A 26,813-nucleotide genomic window follows, 5' to 3' on the forward strand; every position below is an offset into this window, starting at 1 on the left:
GAGAGAGAGAGAATTCAAAAGCACTGACTTCGCGGAAGCGAGCGAGCGGGTGGGGCTTCTGAGGGAACCAGAAATGAGAAGGGAGTCTATTTTTTAGCAGGAAGCATTCAATGTGAAAGTCGACTACAAGGCCTACTTTATTATCTGAAGAAGCAAAATACTGATGTGGCTGCGCAGTCGCTCTACAAATCATCCGTCACATTCGTCTGGCAAGGGGATTTCGGTGACAGCGATGCTAAAGGAACGGTTTAAATAGTTTGTTTTTAACATGCATATTTTATTTCCCTGAGAGGAAATGGGACACCTCGAAGGGCTGCTGTATGTTAATTGTGTTGAATTTAAACAGTTATTCAGCAAGCTACTGTCTTTATTGTAATGACAGTGCACGCAAGACGGAACAGCAAAGATACACTGAACTAGTTCCTTTTCTCGACTCGAAGAATAATGAATAACGCGAAAGATATGTCTCCCGATTTTGTGTTGATGCGCTTGGTTTCTGGAGCCGAAGATGACCGCTTGGACGAGGAGAATGGGAATTTGTCGTCGAGCGGCGGTGTAATGGCTGGTTTCGGGAAAGCGGTCTTGGGTCATCGAGGCAACAACATCAAGAATGGATTTGAATTGGATCTAAATAACACAACAGGCCCAGTGCGCCCGAGTCCCTCCTCGCTGTATAGTTCGCAGCGAGACAGCGGAACCGTAGCACCTGACAGTGGCGTGATGGTGACTCGACCCCCGATGCCTGATCCTCCGCCTCCAGTGGCCCAAGGCTTCCAGCACAGAGCGGGCAGAGGAGCCCGGCCGCAGCTGATGGTCTTTCGGAACATTCTCGGCGACGGGGACGGGATTTTAGAATGCGGACCGGAGCAGCCCGCGGTACAGAGCAGCGAAACCGACGGACAGGATTCTAGCTCAGCCTCTGTCACGACAAGCGGTATCAATAACGGCATAAATTGTAGCGCCGACGTGCAACAGCAGAATCATCTTTCGCAGCGGCCGCCGTGGAATTTTCATCCTCGGGTGAAATCGGACGTAATTGCGGACGGCAGCGAACTGGAAGGCGGCGGAGACGGAGGTCTCTGCCCCCGGCACCGCGTCACGGACCCCGCCGACTGGCCGCCGCTGCTGAGTTTCGGCATTCTAAACCCGCGGTGGGCCTGCACGGCGGGGGAGATCAATCCCCACATCGATGATCCCGTCTTTGACTTGGCGAGAAAATTCGGAGATCTTGGTGTTGACCAGGCCTCCAAAATACTGTTCAAGGACGGGGAGCTGCCGCAATGCCCATGTCAGACAATACTGGCGTCGGCAGCGGCGGGGATGGCTCACGGAGACGACCCGGCCGAGACCAGCGACGCTTTACTCGTGCTGGAGGGACTAGGGACTGAGGAGGTAGACGGTCTGGGCATAAACAATTGCTCGGCAGAGGAACTTAATGACGCTCCTTGTCCGGCGTTCGCGTTGAACGGTAAAGAGGACATGGTGCAGAAAATGACAGAAGCCTTCTCCAGCAGAACTCTCACGGGGCTGGTGAAACAGGCGCAGAGGTTGGCCGGCGAAGGCTGCTCGCCCGCGTACCGTGACCCGCAGGTGTGTTGCCCGCGCACTGACATGCTCAGCCCGAGACCCCTACTCCAAGCCGGCGCAAATCACACCGAGCAGCCCGCCGGGTTCTCATCTCCGGTCGGAGCCTCCCCGAGCGGATCAGCCCAGGACCTCCCCGCCACTGCCCAGAGTAGGACCGCGACCCCGAAGCTACTGGTGGACAGAGCGCCCGTGGGTCTGTCCAGCCGTGGCATCCAGGAAGAGGGCGAGAAGGCCACAAGAGTGTCCGGGAAGTCTCGGAAAGGCTCTTTTAAAATTCGCTTGGGCAAACTCTTCAGAACTAAAAACACCAGCGTCTCAATGAACGTTCTTGACAAGAGACCATCGCTGGCATCGTCCACATCCTCCACAGGTAGTCTGATGGACGTGTGGAGTTCGACAGCCGGGGACCAGGATGCGGGCAGGTAAGACCTTCCATTGTAGGTTATGATGTTTCAACAATTGCTATTCAAACGCTATTTTTTCCCTGTTTGCAGTCTGCTCAACTCTCGTCAATACGGCAATCAATTTTACTTGTACTACTAGCATGCAAAGAATTTGTACACTAACAAATGTAAATATAATAGGCTACCCATAGTATGTTGCAAGCTCAAGTTGTTTATTGAGTTGACTTTATGAACTCTTAGTAATTTTTGGATAGCAGCTACTTCTCGCCAGACGTCACGAGGAGGGGGCAAAAACCTCAATTTGCCATAATTTCCGTGGGAGCGGAATTAGTAGGCTAGGCTACTTAGCGGTGATGCGGAACTGGGACGGTTTATTTATTTATTTATTTTAATTTTTTAAAGGTGACCCTTCGCCCCTTTTCTCTACTAACAAAACTAGGCTACTGTGGCATGTGATGTGAGACCTGATGCCGATCAGTTTGTAGGAAATGTGTTTAGACGATAGGAACCTGAATTGAGCAGGTAGGCTACTAAAACTTATGACACGTGCTTTTGTGCGGGTCAGACTGGTGTTCTGGGCGTTTTGCTTACGGAAGCCCGACCCCCGAGCTTAGTTTGTGGATGTGGTAGCCTACTGCATCAGCGATTTTTAGTTTAATACTGCACCTGCCTCCTCGCCGTTACCCTCTCTCCACGTGACATTGCGGTGGAGCTCGCATTTTAAAAGACAATGGTGTAATTTACGAAGTTCCGTCAAGCGGGGGAAGTGTGCCGAAACCAATGACCCAGTATTTGAGCAATTTCTGTTCTTTTGATTTGATGTATCTTCTCATTCTTGAAACCACAGTTGTCACTTACTTTATAATTTAGGCTACATTTTGTTCCATTCTTGTATTATAGTGTGCGCGCATTCTTGTATGTTGTTATATTCAGTTACAATGCACTGAATATTTTTATGCACATTATAAAGTGAGTCATATATGTAATGTATGTGTATATTAGTTAAATAGGCTATTGCATTTTTATATTTATGTTTGTTCTATATTGTTTTTGTTATATTGTTATTCTGTTTCCTCTTTGTGTGCATTGTTATGTGCAGTAGTTAATTATTCATGTTATGCATCACTTATGTGTGAAGTAAGGAATGAAAAATGTTTGGTATCATATTTGTTATGTAAGTACCAAAGTTTTCGGACTGAACTGCAGTTCCCAGTATGCATTGGCACTGCTCCGAATCCGTTCATTCCTGCCATCTCATTTGTTTGAAAAAAAAAAAAACAAGAGCCATTTCAAAACAGCGGGATTCAAATTATTATTTAAATAATTCGCAGTAAAATTATGTTTTTTTTTTTTACCAACTTTTGGTCGACAGCAGGCTGTCCTCACAATAGCCTAATATTGGGAACAGAAAGGTTGTTATAATTCATGTGCTATTAACAATATAGTAGCCAAGGTGTTGGCATTATCTTGATTAGGGCACAGATCTTTGTATTTTAACAGTATTATATTGTATTGGTCAAACCACTAGATTTTCTGTCCTGTTTTTAGTTCATGTCTTAGGCTTTCTTCATGAATGGCGTTGACTTGAGCAGTGGTTCCCAAACTCGGTCCTGCCCCCCCCCCCCCCCCCCCCGTGTATGCTGGTTTTCGTTCCAACCACAATCACAATCCCATAATTTTAACAAGCTGCTAATTTTTCTTAATTAGGTGCTTTTCATGTTTCTAGGGATTATTTACTCTCTTAAGCCATAGGCCTGTTATGTCAGCTTTGCATGCCACAAAGAATACAATTTCTATGTTGCTACTGTGCTACATTGCGCTTATTGTGCTACATTGAACACGTTTGATTTCTTTAATAATTTTTTCCTGACACTTATTAACACAATGCAAAAGTTTGACATCAATTTCTTTGTCTTTGAATCTTTCATTATCTTGCAGATGGTTAGTTTTAGTGGCCAGGTGTCCACACTGTCACCAGTTAGGAGCCTATTTATTCACCTCAGACTTTAATTTGAAATTTTACCTCTGTTTATGCAATTGTTTGCAATATAACACAATAAGCACAATATGAACATGGGAATTTAATTCTTTATGGCATGTTTTGCTATTTCTTTAGACCATGAAAACAAGATAATTGATTTTAATAATGTTCCTGTGGATGTACTGCCAATACTTCTTTCGTATTATTCTTGTTCTAAATATCAGACAAGATTATATGCACACACAAACACTGCTAGCCAACTACACTTGATTACGCTCATTGGACCTGGGTCAAATACGAATTTTTGTTTTGGATTCAAATACTTTTCTACGCTTTACTGATCTTGTGTGGTGTACTGGAACCAGTGAAACCAATGAAACACAAAAAGTGCAAACCCCGCCTCCTGGCCATATTGACAGGCTCTGTTGCACCAGGCAAGATCAATAGAGCACAGAAAAGTATTTGAATACAAAACAAATACGTATTTGACCCAGGTCTGATGCTCATATTAGCTTGTTTGCTCACAATGCAACAAGCAATGAATAAATTTAGCCCCTTCTGTGCCTCTAGTGGCAAAAGAAGCATACTGCAGTTTTGTTTTACAGTAGTGAGATGATGACTGTTCCAAGATTATTGCTTACAAGCATCAAAACAATATGTACCATTACCAAGTTATGGCTTGTATAATTTTAGTGTTTTTATGGCTGTGCATAGTTTTTCATTGCTAAACTGTAATTCATGCACATTATATAAGCCTATTGTATGCATATGTGTGTGTAGTTTGTTATATGGTAATGTATGCTTGTCTATAATTCTTTGTGTGTTTTTATTGTTGCGTTATTACATCATGGATTGTTATGTAGATATTTTTGTGTATGGCTGTATGTTGTTTTTTTCCGTAATGTCTGTATGTGTGCATATTGTTAAATGACTGTATTTATTTAAGCTGATGGTTGTCACTTTCGAGGCTGGGTTTCTTACGTTTTAATTTAATTTAATTTTTCGTCTACTGATTGGATTATTTATTCCAGGGAAAGATTTCTGCAAAAAAAAAAAAGAAAAAAAGAAGTGAGATGGGAAATGCTGGGGGTTTTTTTTTTTTTTTGCTCGCTGGCTTGAGTTCAGAGGACATGTAAGTCAGGTGCTCCCATCTCTATGTATGGATCTGAGAACCATACGACATCTTCGAGGCTGAAAATGCGTCACTGTCACATCTGTTTAGAAGGACAAAAGCCTCAGGTTCTCTTGTAGGAGGATATTTGTGACCGGCTCTTTGTTCCTGGGGCGGGGGGGGGGGGGAGATGTCCCTTCGGGCGTTTTGCCTTGCTTTTTGGTTTTATTTGTTTATTGAAATCCTCCTCGTTGAGCTGCTGCACACGCGGCAGCCGCACTTCCTGGTTTCCGCACGAAAACAGAAAGGCGCATGACCTTGCACAAGGACGGCAGTGGACAAGAAAACACGAGGACTGAACAGCGTGAGATTAAACTGTTGATCTAACCGCTGATCTAAACTGTTGATCTGAGTGTGTGCTGACGAGGCTCAAGTTCAGCCGTGGTCGAGCCTCACGAGAACCTACGGAAGGGTGCTCTTGGTGTGGAGGTTTGCCACCGCGAAAATGCCTTTCGACAACAGGCCCTGTTTAGGCTCGTATCGGACACAGTTGGCAAATCAGCTGATACACAGGAGCTTTTGGGTGAACTGCCCCCCTTAAGTTGCCCAAGTGCTGTGCTCGTAGAGGTGCAGTAAAAAGTGCGCACTTGGGCTGCTGGGTGAGCCACCCTGTTAAAGCGCTGTTCTGGTGTGCAGATGGAAAGCCATGACTGCCATTGTGTGCTAGTGAAGGATGTGCGTGCCTGCACACCCTGTGGAAGGTGGAAGTTGTGGTTAAGTGTGCTGATTGTACATATTTGAAATAGAACATCCTAAGTGGGGGGCGGGGGCGGGGGCGGGAGTGGGAGTGGGAAGCATTTAAAAACAGAAGTGTGTAGTTCATGATAAAATAGAAATGAAAACATAATTTGCACAATTCATACAGTGATGTCCATAATAGTTGGGCATAAGGCACATTTTTCCCCTTGATTTGGCTTTGCAGTTTTTGATTACGTATAAAAAGGGCTGTGATTCCTACGTGGCAAAAAACCCTAAAATGTCTTAAAATACCCTTAAATAAAAGCAGAGAACATGCCCTTTAACCACGTGTGATTACGAATGTGGCATGCAGAGCCAAGTCAAGAAAAAAAAGGTGAAGTCTTTGTCCCTCCCGTGTTGTTGGTCGAACTGCCGTAAAAAGGAGAAAAGTGGAATCTCGCTGCCATGGAATGCTCGGATCCTCTTCCCTGTGGAAGGGGATGGCTTTTTTCCCAGAAGGCATGGCGTCCTTTTCCGTGCACAGCGTTCCCAGGGTCCGAACATTCCGGGGGTCGGGTCAAGCAGTTAGCTCAGCGATTTTTTTTGCGCTCCCGGGGAAATATGGATGCTATGGCGCTGAGAAGCTGGAGCGCGATGGCGATGATGTAATTACGCGATGATTCATGTGGACGTCCTTGCCTCTCTCTCTTCCGCAGTTCCCAGCCGAGCCGGACCCACAGTGCCTTCTCCCCGGGTCCGTTCAGTCCCGTCTTCACCGGTAAGGAGCGCGCGTCTGTACAGCGTGACTGTGTGTGCGTGGCACTGTGTGTGTGCGCGGCTGTGCGTGCACTTCCTGCAAGTTTGTGCATGCTCCTGTTAGCGTGCCTTTGTGTGTGTGTGGGTGCCTGCGTGTGTACGTGCGTGTTGTATGTTTGTAAATTTGGGTGCGAGTGTTCGCATTCACGCGTGTGTGTGCGTGGGCGTGTGCGTGCGTGTGTGTGCATGCAGGGGGGCACATTTTCTTGTTTTGTTTTTTTTTCCCCCCCTGCACAAATAATCTCTACATCTGTCCTCGATGCGGAGCGTCGTATTGGCTGCGCGGTATCTGACATCGCGTGGGTTTCCGCGCGCGTGCTTCAGCGTCAGTCCACAGTCTACAGACACGGCGACTCTAAAAGCCTTGAGATGTACCGCGCTTCTCGAACACGTTGTGAGGAGTTGGGGTTCTCAGTCGCTCGGCGTAACCCAGGAGACGCGTGACACGGTTTCCGTGTTTTAACTGCAATTCTTCATTAACACATAAAGTGCCAAGATTTGCACGCTGTAAGTCCAGAGTGAGCTCAGCCAGCAGAACGCACACAGAACACAAAATGACAGGCCAGCTTCCTGCTTGGTGCACGCTCTAATCCATGTTTCTGGGACAAAGCCATCCAGCTATGTCACATTTATATATGCTGAACGTTGCAAGCTGTTAAACAGTGTGACGTTGTACAAATGTCTGGGTAGCTCTGTTTGTTTGTCTTGAAGAATGTAAAATATAATAAACTGCATATCGAGCGAAAGCTTGTCATTTTTTGGGCACAAAATGTTGTTTCTAACCAAAGTATAGGCTGGTGTGAACAGTCACACATAGGAACTGGGGAACTTCCTGTAGAAAGAGGAAATGCGTAAGGATGTTCCTCAAAAAGAAATGTGGACTTCAGGTGCTTGCTGTCCAAAATCACTGTGTAATTTGTTTGCGAATACGCTTCTGGCATGATGGCCAGGATTTGAATGGCTCTAGTTTGGTCTGATTTGACATGCCGATGTGGAACTCTGCTGGTACGTTGAATAGCTCTCAAAGTTCATCTGTGAGTGTGTGAGTTTCCTTTCTGTCGGTGTATGAAAGTTAAAGTGTTCCATGAGTGTGTGTTGAAATCCTGTTGGGTGTATGTGCAAGCTTTCAAAATCGTTGTGATTGTGTGTGTGTGTGTGTGTGTGTGTGTGTTGTGCAGTTCTTGTTGATATTTGTAAAAGCATTCTAAATTGTTCCAAGACGTACAACAAAAATAAGAGCTGAAATTAAGTGTGACTGATATTTCAACATTTGGGGGACGATCCAAGATCTGAGATCTTCAGAGTCTTCAGAAAAACAAGACATTGAAACGTCAGTAACGCAGTTTTATTAACGGTGTTACATTTCATGAGTTTTGGGTGCTCCAGCTTTCCTTACTTTGGAATTGCCACTGTGGAGAAGTCTGGCTTGGGGTTCTTTTTCCTTCACGGTGGACTGCCCTGTCTGTGAAGCACCTGATTGGTCCTTTTTATTCACTGGGTTGAAGTGTGTTTGTTGTTTTGTGTTTCTGTTTTACCCTGTGCTGTGCATTCTGAAATGTTTAGTGTGGACAAGCGTTTGAATGCCCTAGGTATACGTGAAACCATTTTCGAAGTGTTCAGTGTGAATGTGTGTTTGAATGCTGTGGGTGCTCTGGGTGTATGCGAAACAATTTTTAATTGTTGTATGTACAGGTATGTTTGAATACTCTGTGTATATGTGAATCCATTTTAAATTGTTCAGTGTGAATGTGTGCGTGAACGCTCTGTGTAAAGTGAAAATGAAATGAAAATGTGAAAAGGCTCTGCGTTGTTGCGTTGACTGTGTACTGACGTTCTGCTCTTGTGTCCTGTTGAGAATGTACCCGAGGCATTTTCCCTCTGCAGCTGCTGATAGTGGGTAGATGTGTATTTTGGTAATGCGGTGTTTATGAGCTGTAATATTCCTAAGTGAATACACCTGCGCATGTACTACAGTTGCACGGTCACAGGAAAAATGCTACAATGGCGGATTTCCATTTTTCGATTTACTTGGGTTGTGAGAATCTTTTGGAGAACACTTTCTTTTCTGCAGAACAGTTGCTTACACTGCAAAAAAAAAAAAAAAAAAGTCTACCTTATGTGTTTTAGTCTTGTAATGAGACTGTAGATCTCTCTTTCCTCGCAAGTAGAAAATATTAGCTTGTTTTAAGTTACTGTTTGCCTGACAAGTGAAATTGCTTTTAGCCCATTGGCAAATCTTGAAATGAGTCAAACTGTCTCACCTCACTGGCAATATTTTTGTCTTCTGTTGCAAGAAAAAAGCAGCTAATGGAAATAAGGCATTAAGTCTAAATGTAAGACTGAAATGCTTGAGATTGACTTTTTTTTTTTTTGTTGCTTGGTTTCTGCAGTGTGTACTGGCTCGGTTTCGTCCTGTTGAGATGCTGGCTCTCAGTGTGTGAACGTGGCCTCCGGGCAGGACTCAGTCCTGGCCACAGCTCCACAGCGCAGGTCCTGAGAAGGGCGTGTGGCCGGCCCTCCTCTCATTAACCCCACAGCGGGCGTGTCCCACCACCATTATACAAACTGGACCCTCCAAATTGCTCCAGAGAAATAAATTAAATTGGGCTCAATAAACGAAATAAAAATAAAAAAAAGAGATTTGCAGATTTGTAGTTCTGAGGCCGGTGATTATGATGGCCGATTTACAGAGGGGAGGGGAGGGGCGGGGAGGGGCGGGTGGGGGCTTTGTGGTTGGGGAGAGGCCAGTGGGTGTGGCCCACGCTGTAACTCGCACACTGAGAGCAGTCTCTTTCTCTCTCGTTTCTCCTGTCGCTCTGTTTTTACGCTTTTTTCCCTCTCTCTCTCTCTCTCTCTCTCTCTCCTCTCACCGTCTCTTCCTCCAGGTGAGACGGTGTCCCTGGTGGACGTGGACATTTCTCGTAGGGGGGTGAACTCTCCGCACCCCCCCACGCCTCCGCCCCCTCCCAGACGGAGCCTCAGTCTGCTAGGTACTTTTCTTTTTCTCTTTCTCTTTCTCTTCATCCCTCTGTTTTTCAACCTGCGGGCACGGCGTGCAAAAACCTGCGCTCTCACCGGTACCTCGGGGGCCCGTCATATCTGCAGCCGATTGGATTAATTGCGAACTGAATCCCTGAAAGCTGATTGGACGGTTTTACGTTTTGTTGTTTTTTTTTTCGCCCCAGTACTCTGTGTACTCTGTACCGTCTCCGTTCCGCTGGGTGTAACAGATTAGCCTCTCTGCGCAGGCTGCTCTCCCGCTTACTGGAGTATCGTCCCGGAGTTTTCTGTCCCTGCTTTGGCTCTGAGTTTGCCGGAAAGGTGCCGCTCCTGTTTTGCTGCATGCAAGCTCTGTCCTTAGCCGTCCTCTTCCGCCTGTTCCGGTGTAGCGGCATTAGCATTCCTGTGTAGCGGTTTTCACGGCATTGGGCACTGTCAGTCAGTCCCTGGATGCTTCAGAAAGAGCAAATATAGCAAAGATTTCATTTGCATAAAACAGGGACTCGGAATGCATTGATATTTTCAGGTTCTGGCCACTTGAGGATGGATACTGTTGATGAGCTGCCCCAGAGCATTGGACGACACGCTCTTTAGGTCTGCGTGTGCGCGTGTGTGTGTGTGTGTGTGTGTGTGTGTGTGTGTGCGTGTGTGTGTGGTGTGTGTGTGTGGGTGTGTGTGGCGTGTGTGTGTGTGTGTGTGTGTGTGTGTGTGTGGGGGCGGGCAGGCAGGCAGGCAGGCGGTTCTTCATGAACACAGTTATGAAGGTGGCTCTGAAAGGGTTCGAAAAGGCCAGTATGAAAGACAATACAGGTAACCGATTGAGGGATTACTGATGACCACACCACCACATTCAGCATCATGTGAATGAAGTCAATATCAGTAGAGCAAGAAGAAGAGGATTATGCATTATTGGTTGTATGCAAATGCTTTTATTTGGTTCTCTGGTAATGACTTGCATGAATAATATTTCCACATAGCTTAATTTTTAAAAATTATGATGATGATGATGAAGATGATGTCTGTGACAGGGATTGGTAAAAAAAAAGAAGCACTTTTTTCCATTTTGGGTGAAGGATTTTTTTTGATGCTTCATGATATGAAATCACACATTTTTGCGAATATATCTCTGCATCTGAACCCAAAACTGGCTGTTCATGAAGCGTGGGTGTTCCTGTCGATCGGAGGCCTCCAGGGTCTGTTCAAAGCGTTGTTCAGGCTTTTCTACAACCAGTAACTCTCTGAAAAAAAGGCTTGTATAGCCTAACAAGTTCAGTGGAAATAGTTTCTTTTAAAAAAATGTTTTTTAACTTGAAAACGAATGTAGGTAACATGAAAACAAACATTTACAGCTTGAAACTTGCCCTTTTTTAAACGGGTCTGCTATATATTTGAGGGCGCTAATATCTGAAAGCGTCTGAAACAAAAGTCAGGTGATATGACATCACGTTGTGCTGCTGGTTCCACTCTTCTCACCGGCTTGGCTGCATGAATCCTCGCACCTGGACCCACTGGCTGGCTGTTAGGCCTACTAAAGCATCACATCTGCTATCCACCGTACGCCGGTTATACGCTTCTCTTCATAATTATCACCTGGAAGTTTGAGGAAAGTGAGTAAGCTTTGGTTGTAATACCAACAGGTGTGGCCATGGTTACTGCTAGCAGAGTTTTTAAGTGGTCATAACTTGATGAATTTGTCTTGCTGTGGTGACTGAGGCCAATTATCAATAGGGGTGAAATTTCTGCATATAGCCTCTAAGTCAGGGCGTCCACAAACCTCTTCCTGGAAATTTATCGTCACACCTGATTCAGCCCAACAAGAAGCTCTAGCTGTTGAGTGAGGTGTGCTTTGTTAGGGTTGGAGTGAAGACCTACAGGACGGTAGATCTCTAGCTGTTGAGTGAGGTGTGCTTTGTTAGGGTTGGACTGAAAGCCTACAGGACGGTAGATTCTCTTATGAGCTGTGTTGGAGTGAAGATGGTAGACTGCTGTGAGTGTTGAGGTTGCAGTGAAAACCTACAGGTGACGGTGAGGAGTTCTACCCATGAGAAGGTGGAGTGTTGTAGGCAGCCACGATGTAGCTGCTGTAAGCCCTTTCCTCTTCGAACAGCGGAGTTCATAGGAAACTCCATTCATGCTACGTTTAAAAACACCGTTGCAGCCCTGCACCGTAGCATCCAGTGAGGCCGGCGCGCTGTGCGGTTAGAGCACAGCCGCACCGGGAGGCCTGGGCTACGTGAGCACTTCGGCGCTCGCGCCTGTGCCTACCCCGTTATCCTGCACACCGTGTAATAAGGCGGGTTGACTCGTGACATCACCCGTGCGTCATGGCAACAAACATCCGCACCGCTGACAGCAGTGTTGTGGGTTTTCTTTTTTTTCTTTTTTCTTTTTTCTCAGTGGTGGTGGTCCGTTGGGTAAAGGAGCTGCTGTTCTCCGGAACTTTTTTTTTTTTTTGTTTGTTTTTTTTAAAACATGCAGGTGCAGGTACGAGATTAACGAGGAATGACGAGTGCGAGCGTGCGCCGTGCGTGACATCATCGACGCCCTCGATGGCGTTGGCTTGCGCGCGTGACGCCTCTGCTTTTGGCTTGATAATGGTTACGGCTCCTGCTCACAGCCCCTGTTCTTTCTGACACCAGCAAGCAGGAAGGCCAAGCCGGTAGATGTGATGTCAGAAACTTAATAAGCACCCTGACATTTATTCCCCCCCCCCCACCCAATCTCTTTTCTGTCCCTTCTGCGGGTTCTCTGAATGCACCCCCTCTGTTTGGGGTTAGGATGGACCTGCTTAATGCTGCAGACCTATTAGGGCGAAACGGACCCGGGCATTATGGCTGCCTGCTAATTACCGGTTGAGTTGTTCTCTCCCCCCCCCCCCCCCGCTGTTGTAATTTCTGCACACCAGCCCTATAATCAGATACGCGACGGCAGCATCAGCTCCTTTTCAGAGACCTGCATCATCTCCCCTCCCCTCCCTGGGCTCGGATCTGCTGCCGTCTGTGTGCCGCTTGGCGTGCGCGCGTGTGTGTGTGGGGGTGTGTGTGTGTGTGTGTGTGTGTGTGTGTGTGTGTGTGTGTGTGTGCTTTGCACCTGGTGCTGCTATATTCGGTGTGGTTTGATTCCGAGATTACAGCTGTCTGCCTACACAGCTACACAGCCTCTACCACAGGCTGAGCGCGTCTCTGACCTAGAAAGGCTGTGCTCTCCGCTCTGAGCAGGAAGGAAAGCCACTTTGTGCCACGCTTAATTGTGCTCCCTTGTACTGCTTTGTGCCACGCTTAATTGTGCTCCCATGAAAGACCACAAAATATATACATTTAACTGCTTATATATATATATATATATATATATATATATATATATATATATATATATATATATATATATATATATATATATATTATATATATAATTAAATATGTAATATATAAGTGGGCAGCACGGTGGTGCAGTGGGTAGCACCGTCGCCTCACAGCAAGAAGATCCTGGGTTTGAACCTGGGCCTTTCTGTCTGGAGTTTGCTGTTCTGTCCGTGTCCATGAGGGTTTCCTCCGGGTACTCCGGTTTCCTCCCACGGCACAAGGACATGCAGGTTAGGCTAATTGGAGACTCTAAATTGGCCATTGGTATGAGTGTGTGCGTGAATCGTGAGTGGATGGTGTGTGTGCCCAGTGATAGATTGGCAGCCTGTCCAGGGTGTATTCCTGCCCCTCTCCCAATGCATGCCCTGCTCAGGGTATGCGGGTATAGATAATGGATGGACCCTGCCCAGGATAAGCAGGTAGAGATAATGGATGGATGGATATATAAAGGTGTATAAGTATAATGCTGTATAAATAATGAAATATTACAATGCTGACATTTCAGTGTTGTCCTGCATGTTACCGATACAACGTTAGCTGGTTACGTTTGCGTGTACCAGAAAACCAGTTACAGTTTACACTGTCTCTCATTTCTAGACTTAAACGTGTTGAATAAAATGCGCTGGGCCAGAGTAATGGTGTCATTGCGTATGAAAGCCATCACTGGTAGATCTCTCCCCTCTTCAACTCACCACAGGTTTGTGGTTATGTTTTTTGCACGTTAGAAAAGGGAGGTACCGTTTCCTGTTTTGACCCTCTGTAGCTGACCGCTTTTGGGAGGTGCAGATTGTTGAAAGTGCCTTAAAATTTTAAGCGAGTTAAAAAAAAAAAAAAAAAAATTTTTTTTAATAATTACGAAAGAAAAAGGAAAAATGTGCTGGAAATGAGAACGCCGCTGTTCCCTTTTTTTTAGCTCTGTGCTGCCGCTCACGTGGTTTTCAAGAATTTTCATCAGCATTTTCCGATCCTGCTTGTGTCACCGTGAGCGGTGCCACCTCAGATTCCAACGCTGTCCGTCAGCTGAGCTGAAATCCCCTGCCGTTTCACCCGGAAGGACCGCGAGAGACGCGTTACTCTTTTCACATTTAAGATTCTGTTTCATTTTAAAACATTTTAAATGTGGCTTAAATGAGAACCGCTACGCGCTGCTTTGCAATGTAGTCTAACGGGGGGCCAGGCAAACGAACCTCAAAAGGCCTTCTAAATGTGGTGTTCCACCAAATAAAAGCTCAATTTGCATATACAAAAGTATCTAATAGATGTCCGTGAGCCGTTGTTGCTCCAAACTTGAATAATATTGTTAATTAGAGTGTGTTGGTGGAGTAGGGTTCTCTGCAGTAACTTCCTCTGGGGGGGGCGTGTCTCCGCTTGCCGTAGTTCTCACTGAGAACAACGTATGCTTCCACTAAGAAAAAAAAAGTAGTCCCGTCAACAGGACCAAAAGATGGCTGGTAATGGACTGGATGGAAGAATTAGGTAAATGAGCGTGCCCCCTTCAGGCCGTGCGGTTATTATTTTGAGGGAGGTTATTTTACGGGCGTGTCGAGGGTCGTTTGCGAGGCCCCATTAGACGGTGCTTTCCAAGTGGAGCGGAGCGGTTCTCGGGGTGAACGAAGCTCCTCAAGGAAGGATGTGACACAGTGATCATTAACCGATCAGCATGGCGGAGAATGGTTTGGGGGGGGGGAGAAATGGGTCCAAAAAAAAACCTAATTAGCCTTTAGCTTACGGGGCTCATCCTGTTTCGTGCTGAACTGTCGGACTCATCCTGTGCTGTACTGACTTACAGGGCTAAAGCTTGCGCTGCACACACAAAAAAAAAAAAAAAGTTGTGGATGGAAATAATTTTTCAGCCGTCATGAAAACCGCGTTTACAGTTATCGTCAGCCCAAATGTCAGAGGTCTTGCAGGTTATCGAGGACAAAAGTTCTCAAAGAAAAAATTAGAGATGCGTTCAAAACCACGGCTGCTGCGGGGGGGGGGGGGTTCCGGGAAATCGGTGTGTCAGTTTGGGCGCGGGCTTGTGAGTAAGCGCGGTCAGAATGTGTTCCCCTCGGGTGTGTCCCGCGAGCACGGGAGGCGTCCCGCCGTTGGCCTGCTGCTGCGGCGGTCGCTGGTCGCGCGGAAACGGTTGCGGTAGCGGTTGCAGCCCCCAGTGGCAGGGCTTCGCTTGAATTTGGCAGTTGCTGGTTGCGCGGAAACAGTAGCGTTAGCTGTAGCGGTTGTAGCTGCCCCGCCCCCCCCTTCCCCCCCCCCGCGTGGCAGCGCTCCAACCTCTTGCCCTCTGCTCTGTTCCAGATGACTTTGGGGGGCCGCAGCAGCCCGGCTCTTTCCTAGCGCGGGTTGTGGGGGCGTCGCTGCAGTCCCTGCCCCTCCCCCCCCTCCCCTCCCATTCCACAATCCAGCACAGCCTCAGCCTCAATGGTAAGATCACAGCTGGGTGGAGGGGCAGTAGAGAGGCAGTTATGGATCATGGTAGAGGGGCAGTAGGAGGCAGTAGAAGGATAGTTGAGAGGTGGTAGGGGGCAGTTATGAATGGGAATAGAGGGCCAGTAGAAGGGCAATAGGGGGCAGTTATGGAGCGTAGTAGAGGGGCAGATGATCAGTAGCAGAGTGGCGAGAGGGGGCAATAAGATGGGCAGTGGAGGGGCAGTTGGGATGCAGTATAGGAGGCATTGAGGGGTAGTAGAAGGGTACAGTAAGGGGCAGTACAGGGGTAAAGGGTGAAATAGAAAGCAGATTGGACAGTAGGAGACAGTGTCGGTCGTGGACACACCAGGGACTGGTAAAGCTAGAGGATTTTTTTTCATTTATTTGTATTTTTTCATAACAGAGGGCATGTAATGCATAGAGTGTCATCTGTCCCTGTCCAGTAATGGAAACCATTTTTGATTCTACATTTTTATTTATTTTTTATTTGACTTCTGAGTGACGGCTGCCATCACAGTTTTCACCATTGTCTTCATCGTTGTCAGTCCTGATCATCGTGGTCACTGTTGCCATGATCATTACATAGGGCAAAATCACCTGCACAAATCTGGTCTTTCCTAGAGAATGAATTGCAATACTTATATTAATACTAATAAGTGGGATTGTTTTGTCCTGAATAATAGTGTAGATGTACAGGGTTCTTATTAAATGAATTAGGTAAATTAATATAGGTATTCTGACGTATAACAAAATATATTGAATGCCCTTTTCAGGGTAAGAAAAATGTGTCTGTTCTGCTTCGCTCAAAGTCACGGACTGAAACAAAGAACTAGAAGGGAAGGGGAATTCGGTGGGGACGGGGGGGGGGGGGGGCATGCACATTAGTCCTTGGGGGAGGGGCGGGGGGTGATTTCACTCATCATCACGTTGCGCAATAGCCCTGATTCAGCGCCTGCATCCCGTTTTTTTTCCCCCCTTATTTTTTTTTTATTCCCCCTGTATAAAGTCTACTGTCCTGGGGGGCTGTGTGACAACCTGATTGTAAACTGTGCTGTACTAACCCTTTAAGGCATAAGACCACAAATAGTGTGACTAGAACATTCTTAACTGGACATTCTAATGCTGATGTCACAGTCACTACTGGTAACTGGAAAGCAATGGAGTTCTAGAACACTGACGTAGAATTTTTAGAAAACATTCCAAAAACCCTACAAACTCTTCAAAGGGTTATGCAATTTAACAGTTGATTTACTGAGCTTACTACATCTCTGCTGTGGTCATTAGCAGCTGGCTAACAATAAAATGAGCTAGTGGTTTGTGGTAAACCAGTGTCTATAAGCTATGGCAGAATATCCGTTCATGGTGTGGATGGAACAGATTCGCATTGACTATGTCACAGAGACAAGTGCTGTTATCCAGTGGCAACCACAATGGCAATAAAAAAAATGTATGAAAACTGGCATCCGCTGTGATAATTTTGTGGTTATAATTATGGAACTGCAGGGCTAACTAGCTCGATAAAGCATTAGAGATACTTACCAAGTGCTGGCCTGACACCAATAACAAATGCATAATCATGATTGCAACTGAAAAGGCTAACATGTTGTAGATGCCTGAATATACAGTACAGTACATTCACATTATGGGTGGTAGAACTGGGTTGAACTGATTTTTGCATGGTCATTATAGATCGATTTTGCAGTTTTATCATAGATTTGTATAAACACTACAGTGCCACTTAATGGGGAGTGGATTTGTCATGACATATGATTATAGAAATGTTTATAGGTGTATGTTTTGTATATTAGTATTTGATTTGTGCGAGTGTGTGTATGTATGCATTTGATTGCACCAAAATGGCCAATTAACATGGTTGAGGACAGGGGGGTTAGTTCTGAAATATCCAGAATTTATATTTTAATGTTAATAATTAATTAATATTATATAACGCTATATTTTGATCAGTAGAATATAATACTAGTGTATTAAAATATAATATATAATATAATACTAAATACTACTTTTAAATGAAAACTAGCATAGACAGACCAATTTTTTTTTTGTAATGCTAATTAGTTAAATTTGTTGTTATCAGTTATTTAGTTGCATAACATTTTGCTGTAATGTTAAACCTGACTGAAACAAATGTAGTTTGGTTGTCGTGATGCATAAACATGTACAGACCACTGGCCTCTGGCCACCTTGGCATGTGACTTCAGAAATGGCGTCAGCTACAATAATGCGCCTGTTCCCGATTACGCGCGCTGGAGCCGCTAGGGTATTCGCACGCGGTCACGTTTACTTTCAAAACCTAACTTTGTATCGGTGTATCCGTTTTGACTAGTGTTTTGTGGGGCTTGTGTTTCATTGCGAGTGGCCTTTGCTACAATTTTTTTGCAAATCGGAGACCAGTCTCGTCATTCCATTGGCTCTGGACTGGACGGTAAAATTGTCGTGCGCTGTTGATGTTGCGTTAACAGATCTAGCGGCAAGACGGTAGCAAATAAAGTCCTCTCCTCTCCTTAGCAACTGTAGCAAACTGAACATACAGAAACTTTACTGGTTGCTAGGTATGAGCGTAGCCATGTTCTCTAAGGCACTGTCATGTGCGTTCTTGTATGTTCACTCATTTAATGTTAACTATATCATTTGCATATCATCCTTGGTGTCACATTTTTTCGTTGTGGCATGTGTGTTTCTACTGTAAGGATGTGCCTACTGTTGGTAAGAAAAGCAAGGGCATATTTTAATGCATTGTTATTTTTTAAGTTATGTACAAGCTTTTTTTTTTGTTGGTTAATTCTACTTTAACCCAAGAAATCTGTAACATTTTTAAGTTAGTGTGCTCTCTCTTTACAGTAATCATGGTTTCCATTTTGGATGTATTATATTTCTTGCATACTGTGTAAAACTTATTTAGATTTTCCATTTGTTGTGAAGACTTGTAATATTATTCTGCTTGGCTGTAATGTTTTCATTTGATAAAAATGTAATAATATTTCTCAGACCTTTCAGATGTAACTATGTTAAGAGTTAAGAAGTTATTTTTAACTTATTTTTGAGGGTGGAACAAAAACATTGCGTTGCCAGCAGTAACCGTCGTACACAGGGTAAACCAGTGAGTGAGCTCTGTGTTTGTGTGTTCCAGACACCTTCCTACGGGCCCTCCCCCGCCCCAATCCGTCACAGGCGGATGCTCCGCCCCCCTCCCAATCAGGGCCGCCCCCTCTCCTTTGTCCTCTCACCTGCCCAGACGCCAGCAGCTTCGCCACCAGTCTGAGAGAGCTGGAAAAGGTGCAAACTCATGCACACTCGCAGGCGTACACACACGCACACACACAATCGCATGCGTACAAACTCGCACTCGCACACGTACAAACTCGCAAAACACACACTCACACACACACACACACACACGCACACTCGCGCGCACTCGCGTGCATACTCGCACCCGTACACACACACACACGCATACACACACACGCGCGTGCACTCGCATGCGTACACACACACACACACGCACACTCGCATGCGTACTCACACCCGTACACACACGCACACTCACACGCGCACACACACACGCGCGCGTACACACATGCACACATACGCACACTCGCACGCATACACATTCGCACGCGTACGCACACACACACTCACACGCGCACACACACACACACACACACAGACACACATACATATACATACATATGCATACATGCCCACTACCTGTATATGTGTGTGTGCACGCGCATGTTATGCATGTGTGTGTATTACAGTGATCTACACTGAGTGTGTGTGTGTGATTTGCAGTAATGCTCACTGAGTGTGAGTGTGTGTGTGTGTGATTTACAATAACCCTCACTGTGTGTGCGTGTGTGTGTTTGTCTGTGTCTGTGTGTGTGTGTTTGTCTGTGCGTGTGTGTGTGTATGTGCGTGTGTGTGTGTGTTTGTCTGTGTGTGTGTGTGTGTGTGTGTGTGTGTGTGTGTGTGTGCGTGCGTGTGTGTGTGTCTGTGTGTATGTGCGTGCGTGTGTGTATGTCTGTGTGTTTTGCAGTGCGGGTGGTACTGGGGTCCCATGAACTGGGAGGATGCTGAGATGAAGCTGAAGGGGAAGCCGGACGGGTCCTTCCTGGTGCGGGACAGTTCAGACCCGCGTTACATCCTGAGCCTCAGCTTCAGATCCCAGAACATCACGCACCACACCCGCATGGAGCACTACAGAGGTGAGGGCCTCAGCTTCAGATCCCAGAACAATCACACACCACACCCGCATGGAGCACTACAGAGGTGAGGGCCTCAGCTTCAGATCCCAGAACAATCACACACCACACCCGCATGGAGCACTACAGAGGTGAGGGCCTCAGCTTCAGATCCCAGAACAATCACACACCACACCCGCATGGAGCACTACAGAGGTGAGGGCCTCAGCTTCAGATCCCAGAGCAATCACACACCACACCTGCATGGAGCACTACAGAGGTGAGGGCCTCAGCTTCAGATCCCAGAGCAATCACACACCACACCTGCATGGAGCACTACAGAGGTGAGGGCCTCACTCAGCTTCAGATCCCAGAACAATCACACACCACACCTGCATGGAGCACTACAGAGGTGAGGGCCTCAGCTTCAGATCCCTAAACATACATCACACACCACACCCACATGGAGCACTACAGAGGTGAGGGCCTCAGCTTCAGATCCCAGAACAATCACACACCACACCCGCATGGAGCACTACAGAGGTGAGGGCCTCAGCTTCAGATCCCAGAACATACATCACGCACCACACCCTCATGGAGCACTACAGAGGTGAGGGCCTCAGCTTCAGATCCCAGAACAATCACACACCACACACCACACCCGCATGGAGCACTACAGAGGTGAGGGCCTAAGCTTCAGATCCCAGAACATACATCACACACCACACCTGCATGGAGCACTACAGAGGTGAGGGCCTCAGCTTCAGATCCCAGAACAATCACACACCACACCCGCATGGAGCACTACAGAGGTGAGGGCCTCAGCTTCAGATCCCAGAACAATCACACACCACACACCACACCTGCATGGAGCACTACAGAGGTGAGGGCCTCAGCCTCAGAGGTGAGGGGTTAAGGGCCTGTGTGTGGGACGGGGTAAAATTTTAAATTCTGTCTGTGTGAAGCCCGGAGCCACAGGTGGCGAAATATCAAAGCGTGGCTGCCAGCCCTGCCTCCGCGATCGGCGGGCGCTCGGAAGAACGCTCCGCCCCCCTCCGTAATCCTCAAAGTCTTAATCTCCAGAGCTGGCTGTGTTTCCGTGTGAGCGCCGGGCACTTCAGAAAGTCATTTCAATTTCAAAGTGAACCGGGCTGCGTCTGAGAGGTTTTTGGGGGAAAAACTTTTAGCGAGGATTTGGAGGGTAGCCGTAGAGCCTCTACACCAGCATGATTTCAATGGTTCATTCACCAGTAAACCAGGGGCATGTCTGGACACAGCATAACTGTTTAATATATAAATATAATAAATATTTATGAGTGTATAATATATGCAAGTATAAAAAAACTGTTTTGGTTGACAAGATACTCCATTAATACGTCCTTACAGCTTAGCCTGCACGGGTTTGAGCCGTGGCTATGATTAGCATGTGTCCCAATCGTCCGTGTGAGACATCCAGTGGCCACAGGATATCAGCACCAATCATACATCAGCACTGTTATATCGGCACCAATCGTATATCAGCACTGATATATCGGCACCAATCGTATATCAGCACTGATATATCGGCACTAATCGTATATCAGCACTGATATATCGGCACCAATCGTATATCAGCACTGATATATCAGCACCAATCATACATCAGCAATGATATATCAGGACCAATCATATATCAGCAGTGATATATCAGGACCAATCATATATCAGCAGTGATATATCGGGACCAATCGTATATCAGCGCTGATATATCAGCAGCAATCATATATCAGTACTGATGTATCAGCACTGAAACCGTACATCCCGGTGTCGAATCAGGAGAGCACAGATGAGGACGTGCTCCGTAGCAGATGAGTTTGAGGAAGACGCTCCGTTTGTGGCTCGGGGGCAGCCTGTCCGACCCCAGTGAACGGGCGGAGTCGCTGGAGGAGGACCGCTAGCAGCTATGTGTCACCCTGCAGGGGCTGCCGGCCGCAGTCAGCGCTGGAGCCCCGGGGGGGGGGGGGGGGGGTTCGTGACCGCGCCTATCCGTGCGTATACGTGCACTGGAACGGGAACATTGCCTTAACGGGATAGACCACCGAGCAGCACCCCCCCTTCCCCCTCCCCCAGGGGGGCTACATCAGCTCTTTTATGGCCTGCTCTAGCTCTCCTTCAGTAATGTGTGGACGGCGGGGTGTGAAGCAGTCAGTGACTCGCGGGCAGGAGCATCAGGGAGCGGCGCTTGCCGTAGCCGTGGTGATCACCGTAGCCGTGGTGATCGCTGTGCCAATGTGGGTGGCGAAGCTGAAAGCACGTCAGGCACAGCCACGGATTCCTAAATAGAGGAGAAAAAAAGGTTTTTTTTTTTTTTAGGGAATTTTATTCCAAACTTTTATATATTTAATTTTTTCAAAAAAAAAAAAAAAAAAACGGTTGAAAACACAATTCAAAAAACATGGAGAGGCAAATATCGAGATCCCCCCCCTTCCCCGTGGGCCGAACAGAAGAGGAGGCAGCTCGGCCTTCGCCTCAGGCCAAGCCCTTTGAAGTTCCAGGGGCTGATGGCCAATCGGAGACCCCGAGGCGGGCGGTTCGTGCACGCTCTTGGCCCGGGGTGAGGGTGGGGAATACGGAACACAGGCTCAAGCTGCAGTGGAGAGCGCTGCAGGTGTGAGCTCTTCAGTGCATCGGCCCACTGTCAGGTGCTTTCCTCACTCAGAGAAACCTGCCGCTGATCTCCTGGTGTGGGCCCCATCAGGGTCTGCTGCTTTCTTTATCTTTGTTGGCGTGGCAACCTGAGCCTCCATGTTTTCCCTGACCCTGATGCTTGCTACTTGAGGCTTTTGCACGCCGACTCCCAACGATGTAGAAAATGAACTCGTTTACAAAGGCAAGACTGACTGTTGCACAAGGACAGTTTTTCAGGCTTGGTGTGCAAGAAGTGTCTCAATCTCTGATCCATGGTACTGATGGGGCGACGTAGCTCAGGAGGTGAGAGCGGTTGTCTGGCAGTCGGAGGGTTGCCGGTTCGATCCCCCACCCTGGGCGTGTCGAAGTGTCCCTGAGCAAGACACCTAACCCCTAATTGCTCCCAATGAGTTGATTGGTACCTTGCATGGCAGCCTTTCACCGTTGATGTGTGAGTGTGAGTGTGGGTGAATGAGTAAAGTGCTTTGGATAGAAGCACTATATAAATGCATTTACCATTTACCATTTGATGCATGCCTCTGTCTCTGATGCCTGTTGCTAACGTGTTCGTTTGTCTCTGGTTCTGTGCTCAGGTACCTTCAGCCTGTGGTGTCACCCGCGGTTCGAGGACCGCTGCCACTCGGTGGTGGAGTTTATAGAGCGCGCCATCATGCACTCCAAGAACGGAAAATTCCTCTATTTCCTGCGCTCCCGTGTGCCCGGTGAGTGGGCCAATCGCAGAGCACGCTGACCAGAGGAGAAGTGGTGTGATAGGCCAGATGGTTTTTTTTTACACACATTTACAAGTCTGATGAAGAGATGATTTGACAAAAAGAAGCTGCGTGTAAATTCAACTTTGCTGTCCTGTTTCGGTCTCTGAGGGCGAGACCGTTCAGTGATTTCTCTTTGGCTGATAATGTTGAGTTGCATTCCCTGTGGCTGAGTATTAGAACCATTTCCTTACAAAAGCGAGAACGGTTTACTGATGCCCAGTAGTTTGAAGTGAATTCACAGTGAATTTTACTGTGAATCTGTGCAAGCTTATATTGTTATCATACGATTGTATTGGGATATTTTTCTTTGTGAACCCAGAATAATATTGTATCTGTGCTGCATTCAGGGCTGTGCTCTGTGTAATACTGTGTCTTTGCTGTGTTCAGTGCTGTGCTCTGTGTAATACTGTGTCCTTGCTGTGTTCAGTGCTGTGCAATACTGTGTCATTGCTGTGTTCAGTGCTGTGCTCCGTGTAATACTGTGTCTTTGCTGTGTTCAGGGCGGCTGTGCTCGGTGTGATACTGTGTCTGTGCTGTGTTCAGGGCCATGCTCAGTGTAATACTGTGTCCTTGCTGTGTTCAGTGCAGTGTTCAGGGCTGTGCTCAGTGTAATACTGTGTCCTTGCTGTGTTCAGGGCCATGCTCAGTGTAATATTGTGTCCTTGCTGTCTTCAGGGCTGTGTTCAGGACTGTGCTCTGTGTAATACTGTGTCCTTGCTGTATTCAGTGCAGTGTTCAGGGCTGTGCTCAGTGTAATACTGTGCTCAGTGTTATATTCTGTCCTTGCTGTGTTCAGGACTGTGCTCAGTGGTATATTCTGTCCTTGCTGTGTTCAGTGCAGTGTTCAGTGCTATGCTCAGTGTTTTATTCTGTCCTTGCTGTGTTCAGTGCTGTGTTCAGTGTTATATTCTGTCCTTGCTGTGTTCAGGGCTCCCTCCCACGCCGGTGCAGCTCCTCTATCCCGTGTCCCGCTTCAGCAACATCAAGTCCCTGCAGCACCTCTGCCGCTTCCGAATTCGGCAGCTGGTCCGCATCGACCACATCCAGGAGCTGCCCCTGCCCAGGTACGCCTCCCCCCCCCCCCCCCCCCCTCCCCTCTCTCACACATCCACGAGCCTTATTCCCACCTCTGCAGTGTACCTGGCTGGGTCCGAATCAGCCTCCTAACTGCCGTGGCCGAATCAGTACGCACTGTCTCCTGAGCGGACTGCGTACTGTTTAGTATGTGATGGGCAGTATGCAAAAAAAATATCCTCCGTACTATATGTAGTACAATAATGGCTAAGGCCCTAAAGGTCACAAGTTCAATTTCCGGGTAGGACACTGCCCTTGTACTCGCGAGCAAGGTACTTAACCTGCATTGGTTCGGTATGTATCCAACTGCGTAAATGGATGCAATGTGAACACTATGCAAAAAGTTGTGTAAGTTGCCCTGGGTAAGGGCGTCTGCTAAATGCCTGTAATGTAATGCAATGTCATGTATTGTGTGTGTGTGTGTCAGAGTGCACGTACATGTGGACGTGGTTCAGCATTATCATCCTCTCTCTCAGGTCTCTGATCGACTACCTAAGGAAGTTCTACTACTATGACCCAGAGGAGGAGATGTACCTGTCAATGAAGGAGGCTCGCAAAGGCATGGGGGCGGAGCCAGGGGTGGAGTCTCAAACGTAGCCGTTGGAATTCCACTGGCTCAAGTGAGTGTCCAACTGGTGGATTGTTTCTTTCTTGACAAAGTGTGTCTGCACCACAGGAGCATGGGAGCGGCATGGTTCTATGCACTATAGGCTGTTGAATTGTTTAGAGTGCTCTTGATGCATTGTGGGTTATGTAGTTTTGTGTGTTTTGGCTGGTGTGTAGTTTAATCTCTCCATTTTCTCATCTGACAGGGTTTCTCTCAGCAGCCTTGGACACTGATGGTGGGCAGGCTCACTCCGCATGTGGGTGTGTCACCCACAGCAGCCAATCAACACTCACGGCTGACTCGATATCAAAATTGTGTTGGTAACAGGGACCAGGATTGGTCCACCCTCCTCCCTTTTTTGGACCAATGGGAAGGGAAGGGGGGTGGAGTATGGCATGTTGCTACAACCAAGATCTGGGGGAAAAAAATAAAAAATCTAAATAACTGGAAGCACTATCTGTCCTTACACTGGGAGCTGCAAAACTTTTGACGACTACGACCCTGACCTCACGGCGTTGCTGGAACGCCCCTGTGGAACTTCTGAAAGTTTGCGGCGGCGTTGTGGAAGGCTACGCGTTAGCTGTCGCCACGGTGAAAAACTTGAAACTTGAAAACTGAAGCCGTTTCCTCAGCGGGGCCAGATTCAGACTCGTGACCCTGCCGGAGATCTGTCTGGCTGTCTGCCGAGACGGTCGTTCTCTTCGGGTCGACGGCATCCTGGAGCAGAACTGCGTTCTGCTGGAGAACCCGGAGCCTTTATTTATTTGTCCGTTTAGTTTGATAGAATGTAAGCCCCTCTTCCTGTCTCCTCTCCAATAAACCCCGCCCACATCTGGCGCTAACGTTTGTTTTGAAGGACCGAAAAAAGTAAAAAAAAAAAATAGGTGTTTTTGTGTTTCTTCTCTGCCGGGCGGTACCTGTTGGATCTGTACCCCCCCCCCCCTGCCCTGTCCCTCCCGCCCCAAAAGCCTTTGTAAAAGACATGATAGCCAAAATGACAAAGAGAAGTGTGTATGTGTGTATAGGTATGTGTGTGTATTGGGGAGCGGGGTCGGAGGCTGTCGTGAGACGTCAAGATGGCTGCCGTTTCTTCAGATCTCAACCTGCAATTCTCTTGTTAAAACTCCAGAAGAGTCCATTGAGGAGGGTGCGAATGAAGGATGGTCTCGCGCCCAGAGGGAAATAGTACTACTTCTACTGGAATATTTACAAATGTTATTGTTTTACCCATAAGCAAAACTGTCACCTCCCCCCCTCCCCACCCCACCCCATGCAAGATCCATGTCTGCATTAAATACTGTCAACCAGATGACAGCGAGGGTTTTTTTTTGCTTTTTGGTTTTAAACTAAAAAATAATAATAATAATATGTCTGAAGGCATGTAAGATTTTGTGGATTTGCTTTTAAGAGTTCCCAATGGTTCCTTACAGGCCATGGTGCGTCATCTCATAATAAACCTTAAAGAGAAACATCTCGGACCTGGACTTAGAGGGGTGCGTTCACTGCTGCCCCCCTGTCACAGTGCTGATGTGTTGCTTCTTCAAGTTCCGGCTGACTGTTGAAAAAGAATTTAAAATTCTGTGTTTTGGTTTGGATTTTAGTTTGCGGCAGTCATGCTGATTTCTTCTCACCTGTCAGTCTAAAGTAGAGGCTGTGCTTTTTTTCGTACCAAAACAACACCTGTCCTGTAGGATATGTCGTTCACTCCGTGGTATTGAAAATGTGTAGCCATTTAACGACAAATATAATACCGCTTTTGCTGGTTTATATGCGACAAAAAAAAACGTGCCGTTATTTTTGAAGGATATCGTTAGGGAAAAACTTTCAGGCGAATTTTACACAACCTATTATAATGGAAACAATGTTAATCTAGCAGTGCATCATTTATTTATAATCGATAAATAACTAATAGCTCATAATCAATATTACTTTTACATTGATGAATAAAAGTGTTAAAATATTTCTGCACATTGTTTGCCAGTAATGAAACACATGCTATTCCAGTAACAATAGGTACCTTTAATTACCAGTTGGTTCAAACGGTCAAAGCACAGAGCTGCTTCT

At 46.8% G+C, this 26,813-nt stretch overlaps 2 protein-coding genes across 5 annotated transcripts in view; one reads left to right on the top strand and one right to left on the bottom strand.

Moving 5' to 3' along the window:
- Positions 1-26,058, top strand: socs7 (suppressor of cytokine signaling 7). Of its 4 annotated transcripts, XM_064314396.1 has the most exons (10): positions 1-2,009; positions 6,538-6,599; positions 9,523-9,627; positions 15,298-15,423; positions 18,578-18,723; positions 19,484-19,652; positions 22,889-23,017; positions 23,997-24,132; positions 24,619-24,762; positions 24,955-26,058. In XM_064314396.1, exons 1-9 carry the CDS (start codon positions 445-447, stop codon positions 24,737-24,739), a joined length of 2,559 nt encoding a protein of 852 aa, XP_064170466.1. In that variant the 5' UTR covers positions 1-444; the 3' UTR covers positions 24,740-24,762; positions 24,955-26,058. The 4 variants fall into 4 exon arrangements, with proteins under 4 accessions (XP_064170466.1, XP_064170468.1, XP_064170467.1 ...); XM_064314398.1 differs by lacking the exon at positions 15,298-15,423 and having other exon boundaries at positions 5-2,009; XM_064314397.1 differs by lacking the exon at positions 9,523-9,627 and having other exon boundaries at positions 5-2,009.
- The window catches only part of scpep1 (serine carboxypeptidase 1), a 397,664-nt gene that overhangs the window by 2,902 nt on the left and 367,949 nt on the right, over positions 1-26,813 (bottom strand). The gene's annotated exons all lie outside the window — the stretch shown is intronic.

This window comes from Anguilla rostrata, chromosome 17 (assembly GCF_018555375.3).
Source record: "Anguilla rostrata isolate EN2019 chromosome 17, ASM1855537v3, whole genome shotgun sequence".
NCBI lineage: Eukaryota > Metazoa > Chordata > Actinopteri > Anguilliformes > Anguillidae > Anguilla > Anguilla rostrata.